General features: G+C 43.9%; 1 protein-coding gene across 1 annotated transcript in view; it reads left to right on the top strand.

The window, feature by feature from the left end:
• ccdc50b (coiled-coil domain containing 50b) overlaps nucleotides 1-10,000 on the top strand; it is a 28,301-nt gene that overhangs the window by 10,585 nt on the left and 7,716 nt on the right. The window contains exons 5-6 of the mRNA XM_063216669.1: nucleotides 85-175; nucleotides 8,624-8,717. Of these exons, the coding sequence (XP_063072739.1) occupies nucleotides 85-175; nucleotides 8,624-8,717 (185 nt within the window). The remainder of the gene's footprint in view (nucleotides 1-84; nucleotides 176-8,623; nucleotides 8,718-10,000) is intronic.

The following is a 10,000-nucleotide window of genomic DNA, read 5'->3' as shown; positions in this document are numbered from 1 at the left end:
ACACACACACACACACACACACACACACACACACACACACACACACACACACACACGATTGATCCCAGTCTTTCTCTGTTGCAGGGAGGAGCAGGACTTTGAGTATGCCACAAGGGTCCAGGAGGAGATCCTGAGACAGGCTGAGGAGACCCGCAGGAGAGAGGAGGAGGACGAGGTGAGTTGGCCTGACATGATGGCCCAGCCCTCATTCAGTAGTACTGTTTACACTGTGTGTTTTTGTGTGTTTGTCTATGTATAACTGCTCTGTATTTTTATGTGGGACTTGTGTTGGTCAAAATTCAGTGTGTGTATTTTTGAGACGGAGGTGTGTGTGGGGGGGTTATTTGTGTGTGTGTGTGTGTGTGTGTGTGTGTGTGTGTGTGTGTGTGTGTGTGTGTGTGTGTGTGTGTGTGTGTGTGTGTGTGTGTGTGTGTGTGTGTGTGTGTGTGTGTGCGCGCACACGCATTTGTGTATGTCAGTGGAGGGGGTTAAGTATGTGTGTCCACTACTACGTTTGGCATAAAGGCACGGTTGTGTGAAGGTGACCCCCACTGTGCCCATTCTCCGGATTTGGCAGTGCCAATAGGGGTACCCTAACAGAGTGGCACTTGTGCTGAGGTACTCAGATAGAAAAGGAGAAAGAGGGAGGTGAAAAAAATGAGAGAAAGCAGAAGAAAAGTAGAAGAAGAGAAAGAAGGAAGGAGCCCCTGAACTCAAGTGGAATCTCTTGATAGGGATTCAGCCCTCAACTGTATTGTCCGCCGCATGCATTAGTTTCCTGTACAAGTTTTTCGCCTGCAGGGTTGTTGGGGTAGGCTCTTCACTATTCATGAGGAAACGTATCCGTAGTTGGTTGCCATGAGAGACATCATCTCCACATGATCTCAGTAAAGAGCTCAGAGTTAAAACTCATAATGATAAAAGCCAGGGCCGCTGACAGCTTTGGCCAGGCCCAGCACAGCCCCCTGGGCCACACCTGGGCCCGGGACAACTGGCCCCTTTGTCCCCACTTATTGGCTTCCCTGATTAAAAGCATTGTCATTACCAAGGTTACGGTTCGTAACAGGGCAGTATAGCTAAAATGTTAGCTCTGAAGCTGAATAACATTTCATACATTACCTAAACCTAACCCTACAGTATCTCTAACTATTTGTATTATGTACATACTTACTTAATTAACTAGTTTATCACATTACATTGTCATCTTATACATACACACTTGTACAGAACCTTTTAAGACAGGGCATAGATCATTATATCATCCTTTATATAGCTAGGAGAGGTAAAGAAATGGGGAAAGCCTTTCAGCCCAATGCCACTTAAACCCTTTACAGCAAGTAAAGCAACATCATTCTCCAAACCTAACCCCAAACCAACCATAGATAAGTTTCTTCATGAATATTAAAAAGTCTACCACAGCTGCCGTGCAAAAAAAATAATTTCCTTCATCCCAGTCCTGACATTTTTCTCTGTATCCCTCCCTCCACTCGTAAGAGAGGATGTGTCTTTGTATTTGGCACCCCAAAAGCTGCTTGGAAGAGTTGGCTCTCGGGATGTGTCCAAGAGGTGTTTGTTTCCCAGGGTAACCAGTGGAACATCTCCAGAGTGTCTGGGATTTCTGTCGCCTGTGTGTGTGTGAGTGCTTGTGCGTGTGCGTGCGTGCGTGCGTGCGTGCGTGCGTGCGGGTGAGTGAGTGGTCTGTGGGTTTGATGTCCTGTGTGAGTTTGGTGGAAACATGTTGTCATTGCCTGCCTATCCAGAGAACGTATTTCCTCCGTGTAAAGTCTAACAGAATATTGAGCCTGGTACTGTAGTGTCTGGTACTGTAATGGCCACCTCAACTAAGTTGTTCCATTAAAACACTTTAAAATTACACTTAAAATCGTCTAACAAAGTTACTCAGCAGACACTTCATCAGTTGGCTGCAATTAATTCCATCTGGAACAGACACACTGTCCAATGGACTAATATCAAAGTGATTAAGAAATATTTAAAGTCATGTACAGTATTGTATTTCACAGCCATACAGCTTTCACCATCCTGGCTTTGACCATCTAAACAACTGCCCAACTGGAAAACACTGTGGACAGAATGTGAATTAAGCCTGGGATTCAAATTTAAAGGGAAAAAATGCTTTTTTGAAGTTTTCAAATGTAGTTTTGTAGTCAACCAAGATGAGTTTTCAAACAGCTTTACCCCTGAAGCAAAAAGCATAAAACTTTCACAAAGTCAGCATGTTTTTCTCTTGGACCCTTTTTCTCCCCCCTTTTTTTGCCTCAGCGGAAGCCATGTACATGTTTTTTTCCCATCTCCTTCTTTTTCTCCCCCCAGCAAGTACAGTTGACTAAGAACCATCTGCCTCTAATTTGCGCGGCCCAACAGCCAGCCACCTGGTTCTGTTAGCCAGACAATGAACTTCAGCTGGAGAAGGCCCCTGCTCTGGGTGCGTTTCTCAAAAGCACAGTTGCTAGTCAGTCAGCAACTTGGGTAGTTGCCAGTGGGAAATTGCATTGCAAACAACAAAGTAGCTAACGTAGTGAGCAACTATGGTTTCAAGAAATGCACCCCTGCTCTGCTCTACTCTACCCTGCTCTGCTCTGCTCAGCTCTGCTCCTCTCATCAGGGCTTTTCCCATTACACACGCCTGCCTGGTAGCTAGCTGTGTGTTTGGTTTGTTTGTACTCCGTTCGCCAGTCCCTCCATTCTAGTGACACTGATGTCATGGGTTTTGTTTTTCCCGTTCCTTTATTTTTTTTCCCCCTTGGCCTCGGCGGAGGAAAACAAGAGGGTTAAAATAGGAGGGACAACACCGGCACTGTAGTATAAACGCTGTCTCTCTTTTCCAGGACGCATCATCCATCCTCCTCCTCCCGCAATCCAAGTTGAAAACTGCGCCTTTGGACAATGTCTGTGCTAAATTTACCCCCGACGCATAGCGTAGCTTTGTCTGTCACGGAGACAGAATGACTTGTTGGCTGGCCTCCTTGGCCCCATATCGGGCGCTGACTTTGAAAGACGAGTGGCCGCGCTCTAGAATGGGGCCCTTTTTATCGTCGCGCTGTTCCCGGCGACCTCTGTCACTATGTCAACTATTTTAACAAGCGGCTGCTCTGCTCCGGCACTCAGACATTGTGGATGCACGCAACAAAGAATGCCTTGTTCTGTGTGTTTGAATGTGTGTGAGACTTGTTTTAATTGTGTGTGTGTGTGTGTGTGTGTGTGTGTGTGTGTGTGTGTGTGTGTGTGTGTGTGTGTGTGTGTGTGTGTGTGTGTGTGTCTGTGTGTGTGTGTGTGTGTGTGTGTGTGTGTGTGTGTGTGTGTGTGTGTGTGTGTGTGTGTGTGTGTGTGTGTGTGTGTGTGTGTGTGTGTGTACACATGTGGTTATGCTATCTGTGTGTGTGTCTATAAGAGAGAGAGAGGGAGAGAGTGGAAGAGAGAGAGAAAGGAAAAAAGAGTAAGAAAGAAAGTGCTTTCAAGTGAATGTGTGTGTTGAATGTGTTGTGTTTACATTCATTTGTGCACATGTTTGTTTGGATGTGTTGTCACACAAATGTGTTTGTATGTGGAGGGAGTGAAGAGACTCAACAGACAACCCCCCTCCACACACACACACACACACACACACACACATGCACACACATACACACACGCACACCCACGCTCACACACACACACACACACACACACACACACACACACACACACACACACATGCACACACACACACTAACACACATGCGCACACACACAAACACACACACACACTAACACACATGCGCGCGCACACACACACACACACACATACACCCACACACACACACACACACCCTGACACTCCTCTTAACCCAAACTGAAACACTGTCAGCTCATTTCAGCTCAACTCAGCTCAGTCCAGCTCACCACCACTCTGACTCACTCAGAGCCAGACTACCCCGTGCAAAGCCCTCTAGTTTTGCAGCCACGTGATTCACAGCTCTGAGCAAACATTTCTGGGTGGTGTGTGAGAGAAATACTACAGTATACGTATACACACCGTCCTGCTGCACTCCCAATGCCACAAAACAAAACTTCTGCTCCATGGGAGGACTGAGATAGCCACCTACACATAGTGCCTCATCTCAGTTGCATTTCATCGCAGCAGCTAGGTCAGTTATCGCAACTACATCAGGCTTTTCCAAAAACCAGGAAGTATGGTTTTGTGATACGGTCAACCAGTGAACAGCGGTGAAGCCATGGTGTCATTAAACGTCACAACCAAGCAGCTTGTGTTTCGTTTCAACCAATTGCTGCTGTGTATGGAGAGAGCAACTCGTACTTTTGCAAGGTCAGAAGGTTTCCACAAAGTGAAATGAAGTATCAAAGTAAACCAAAGTATCTCCTCCTCCCAATAACAACTCAAGCTCCATGGGAAAAATAAGAGGTCGCTGGTGATGGCAATGATGTCAGTGCTGAGTGCTATTTTTTTTTAATCTCATGACAGCGCCACAGCTCTTGACGTGATAACGTGAAATATCTCACCACGGTGACAACGAGGAGGACGTTTTGCCTTCAGGTCCCACGGCAAATATTAGTCGCGCTTCCCTGGCCACCATGCAGATCAAAGCCTGCATGTCAACTCCCAAAAAAAAATCGTTAACACCGAGGACTTGTTTCTTGCAAGTAAACAAATCACGTGGGATGGTGTATATTTTTGTTTCGACGCTGTGTACTTTTAGCAGCAGTCTGTTGGATGTACAGTATACTAACTAACACCCATGTATACACCTCTTGTCTGGCCTTTCCAGCTCTGTTTATTTAGACAGTAAGCTGTTGTGTCTTTGCAGAGTGTGTGCAGGCAGTATATAGGGTTTAGTCTCCTTCAGTTGCATGTGCAGTTCAAAGACCTTCCTGTGTGTCTGGCCTGGCTCTCCACTTCATGATTACAGTTGAACAAAGTCTATTATAGAGCCCCTCTCTCTCTCTCTCTCTCTCTCTCTCTCTCTCTCTCTCTCTCTCTCTCTCTCTCTCTCTCTCAAACACACACACTTACACATACACCCTGGCCTAAGCCATTCATGGCAGTGAGATAATCACTTTCCAAGTGGGCTGTGACTGAGCAACGTGACTTCCATATCGAGTCCACAGCCAGTGGCCAGACAATGCATATTTGCTGTAATAAGATTTGTGGGTGTCGTGTGTGCGTGCGTGTGTGTGTCTGTGTATGTATAATACATTCTCTCCTCAGGTGCTGGTTGCACATATGCAGATTTTTTTATCCGTTTACATGTAAACACAACATGTCGATAAAACTTTTGCCATCCACATTTTTTATGTGTAAACGAGAAAATCAATGGATTTTCAAAAATATCCACAAATGTGTAAACAGTTTCTCATCTGCCCATGAGTGGTGAAAACAGTGACCGACTCCTGTTATCCGGTCAAGAAAAACAATTACCTCACATGTGTTATATAGTAGAACACAACATCACTATTCACTATTCAGTGTAAAAGTAAAACAGCTCGACATGTAATAGTTTTACTCAATTTAACATTAAAACATATTCTACTTTAAACATTTTTTTTTTGAACTATATACTTTTATTCAGCTGATACCATTGTATTAAGAAAGCAGAAGGTCCCAGGCACTCAGAGGTAACTCAGTCCGAAGAAGGAGGTATATTAAAAAGCCTTTATTAGCTGTGGCTACTCATAATTGAAATTAAAATGCCAACATGTTTCGACCGTCTAGGTCTTCTTCAGGGCAAAGCAAAGACAATGGATCGACACAAAGTTTAAAAAGTTTTAACCCCACCCCTGAATCAGGTGTGTAATCAGTAAGGCGCACCTCCATCAAGGGAGGGGGGAAAGGGGGGGAGGGGGGCTAAATCATAACAAAACAGATTCTTCTCATACATTAACAAAAAAGCAATAAGCATTAGTGTCAGCAGTAGGTCTACCATTTTTTCATTCTCAAACAATGTTCATAATCAAATAGTGCATACATAGAAGATATTATAAAAAAAAAAAACATTATAAAAAACATCTGAACTCAATATCTTCATTTAGACCAGGGTATCTAAGTGCATCTAATTGGTGGATCCAAAAGGTCTCCCGTTGGTTGAGCCTACGGATACGGTCACCACCTCTATCCAGAGGTCTAATATGTTCCAACGCCTCAATTTTTAGCAGGGAGTCATTCTTATTATGCACTCGTGCAAAGTGCTGGGCCATCTGGTAGTCTGCATTACCAGTGCGTATAGCATACTTGTGCTCCGCAAGTCGGTCACGTAGGCGTCTCTTTGTGCGCCCTACATAAAATATATTAGGGCACGGACAGGACAGGCGGTAGATGACAAACGTGGTGTTACAGTTTATAAAATCTTTTATTTTGTATTCTTTCTTAGATTTAAAATCAATGAACGCTTTCGATTGAATAACATGGCTACAGTGAGGACAATTGCTGCACCGGTAGACACCCACGGGTCTCTTCAACCAACTCTCTTTCCTTTCGGGTGGGAGATGGCTGTGTACAAGTTTGTCACGTAATGTAGGAGCTCTTTTATACGAGACTAACGGGGGTTCAGGAAAAACCTGTTGCAGCTCAGGGTCAGAATTTATTATGGCCCAATTTTCCTTTATGATGCGCGTTACTTGTTTAGCCTCAGTGCTATACTGTGTAACAAAAAAGGGACGAGATTTTTTATTATTATTATTCCTGTTGCGGTGCTTCTTAATTAAGGTGTCAGAGCGATTCAGGGCATGCGCACTAGATCGAGCTCGCTCAACAGTGTGGGACCTGTAAGCTCGTTTCCTGAAGCGGTCAGTCATATCATTGGCCTGTTTTTCAAACTCCGCCTCATCGTCGCATATGCGGCGTAGCCGCTGGAATTGGCCAAAAGGTATATTATCGATGAGGTGCGGTGGGTGAAATGAATCAGCTCTCAGAATAGTATTACGAGACGTTTTCTTTCTAAATATAGTGGTGTGCAGACTACCTTGCTGGTCAATAGAGACGGTGAGGTCTAAAAAGTTAATACTGTCTTGAGAATACTCCAGGGACAGTTTGATATTGGGGTTAATAGAGTTCAGATATTGGTGAAACCCCTTGACTTGTGTCTCAGTGCCATTGAACACGAACATAAGGTCATCTATGAAGCGCCCGTACCATGTTACACATTGAAGGAAGGGGTTAGAAGAATTAAACACATGAAGAGTTTCCCAAAGGCCTAAATATAAACAAGCATAATTAGGTGGAAAGCAACAACCCATTGGAACACTGATTTTTTGTTTATATAGCTTATCTGTGAACACAAAGACATTATTACAGGCCAATGATATGACTGACCGCTTCAGGAAACGAGCTTACAGGTCCCACACTGTTGAGCGAGCTCGATCTAGTGCGCATGCCCTGAATCGCTCTGACACCTTAATTAAGAAGCACCGCAACAGGAATAATAATAATAAAAAATCTCGTCCCTTTTTTGTTACACAGTATAGCACTGAGGCTAAACAAGTAACGCGCATCATAAAGGAAAATTGGGCCATAATAAATTCTGACCCTGAGCTGCAACAGGTTTTTCCTGAACCCCCGTTAGTCTCGTATAAAAGAGCTCCTACATTACGTGACAAACTTGTACACAGCCATCTCCCACCCGAAAGGAAAGAGAGTTGGTTGAAGAGACCCGTGGGTGTCTACCGGTGCAGCAATTGTCCTCACTGTAGCCATGTTATTCAATCGAAAGCGTTCATTGATTTTAAATCTAAGAAAGAATACAAAATAAAAGATTTTATAAACTGTAACACCACGTTTGTCATCTACCGCCTGTCCTGTCCGTGCCCTAATATATTTTATGTAGGGCGCACAAAGAGACGCCTACGTGACCGACTTGCGGAGCACAAGTATGCTATACGCACTGGTAATGCAGACTACCAGATGGCCCAGCACTTTGCACGAGTGCATAATAAGAATGACTCCCTGCTAAAAATTGAGGCGTTGGAACATATTAGACCTCTGGATAGAGGTGGTGACCGTATCCGTAGGCTCAACCAACGGGAGACCTTTTGGATCCACCAATTGGATGCACTTAGATACCCTGGTCTAAATGAAGATATTGAGTTCAAATGTTTTTTATAATGTTTTTTTTTATAATATCTTCTATGTATGCACTATTTGATTATGAACATTGTTTGAGAATGAAAAAATGGTAGACCTACTGCTGACACTAATGCTTATTGCTTTTTTGTTAATGTATGAGAAGAATCTGTTTTGTTATGATTTAGCCCCCCTCCCCCCCTTTCCCCCCTCCCTTGATGGAGGTGCGCCTTACTGATTACACACCTGATTCAGGGGTGGGGTTAAAACTTTTTAAACTTTGTGTCGATCCATTGTCTTTGCTTTGCCCTGAAGAAGACCTAGACGGTCGAAACATGTTGGCATTTTAATTTCAATTATGAGTAGCCACAGCTAATAAAGGCTTTTTAATATACCTCCTTCTTCGGACTGAGTTACCTCTGAGTGCCTGGGACCTTCTGCTTTCTTAATTCTGGATTTCCCAACCCCAAGAGCACCATTTTGGACATTTTTTTCCACACACCTGAGCGCCGGGTTGACCTCTCTCTTGATACCATTGTATGTTTAATCCAGGAAATGGCCAAGCGGTTGCAGGAAGAGGAGGCGCTTGAGATCAGGAGGCAGAGAGCGGAGGCCGGGTGCCTGGAGGACGCTCCACTCAGCGAAGGTAGCGCCCACAACACCTCACATCCTGTACTTACATATCATTTAGGGTTCTTTCAATTATCTTAACTCCCGTCCTCCCTTGTGCTTGCGGCCTCGTGATGACGTCATTGACTACAGACAAAAGTCCAATTCAATATCTCATTAAAGTGCAATTCAAAGGTCATTTTCTCATTTGCAATCAGAATGATAAGTGGGGAAAAGTCCCCAAAAAGTTGTCGTGGCTCGGCTGACAGCAGGGAAACTTAATCGTTTTCTTCACGGAGATGGTGGGGCGTTAGCATAGCGCAAGGCCACAAGCACAAGTCGAGGACAGGAGTTAGCGGCAGAATAATGGAAAGAACCCTTAGTCTTAATAATGTGAACTGGTTACTACATGGTAGCATTCGTGTTACTACATGTTTACATGTATTCACCCAAGCAGCAAAATCATGGCTTTAATGTAATACGTTGCACTACTTTTTAGAAACCCCATTAACATTTCCCATTACACTTTGTCCTGTAAGGTGCTGGATGTTTCACAGTGTTCTTCAGAGTGGTCTTATATGCAACTATCTTGGAAATTCCAACAATTTTAATACCTGAAAATCTGCTACAGGGTCACTTACAGTAGAAAGGGATTTGTGCTCATTGAATACACTATTGTGGGTGGTTTGGCATTTATTGTGCCAGTGTTTTTGCACTTGGACTTTACCTTCATTATCCGGGCCAAGGCAAAGATAAGTAATGGGTATATGAATGCAGAAACTGAGAAACAATACCTAAATAAAATCACAAATGTCACAACAAATGCCTGCCAAGTCAGAGATCTTGTAGGTATGGCTTCGCTGATGCTTTCTGTTTGTCTTTGAAAGAGAGAGGCAAGATATTTAGTCTGTGGGCAAAGTGTAAATGCATACTATGTTTATAATAAAACACCTACTTAACATCCTTTAAATAAAACTACCTCTCTTCTTCCACACACTCTTCTCCAGACCTGATATCCATACAATAAAACAATGGGACTACTGTATTCAAAACAACTTTTGCTTTTTCAGCATTTTCATAAACCACCCTCCTCCTCTACCCTCTCCTCCTCCCGTTCTCATCCTCTTTTAGCTGGGGGCATGCAGCAAAGCAATATAAGGTTAAAAAGGGAGGTGTCAAAAGTGCAGAGTAAACTTATATAACGCCAGATACTGTATTTCCAACAGGGTACTCGACTCACTCCAACAGTGGAGTCAAAAGCCAGTGTCAACCAGCTGCAGGTGGCCAGTGTCATTGCAACTCTACAGCGAGATGATTGCC

The sequence above is a fragment of the Engraulis encrasicolus genome, chromosome 14 (genome assembly GCF_034702125.1).
Source record: "Engraulis encrasicolus isolate BLACKSEA-1 chromosome 14, IST_EnEncr_1.0, whole genome shotgun sequence".
In the NCBI taxonomy this organism is placed as follows: domain Eukaryota; kingdom Metazoa; phylum Chordata; class Actinopteri; order Clupeiformes; family Engraulidae; genus Engraulis; species Engraulis encrasicolus.
This window is presented reverse-complemented; position numbering and strand designations above follow the sequence as displayed.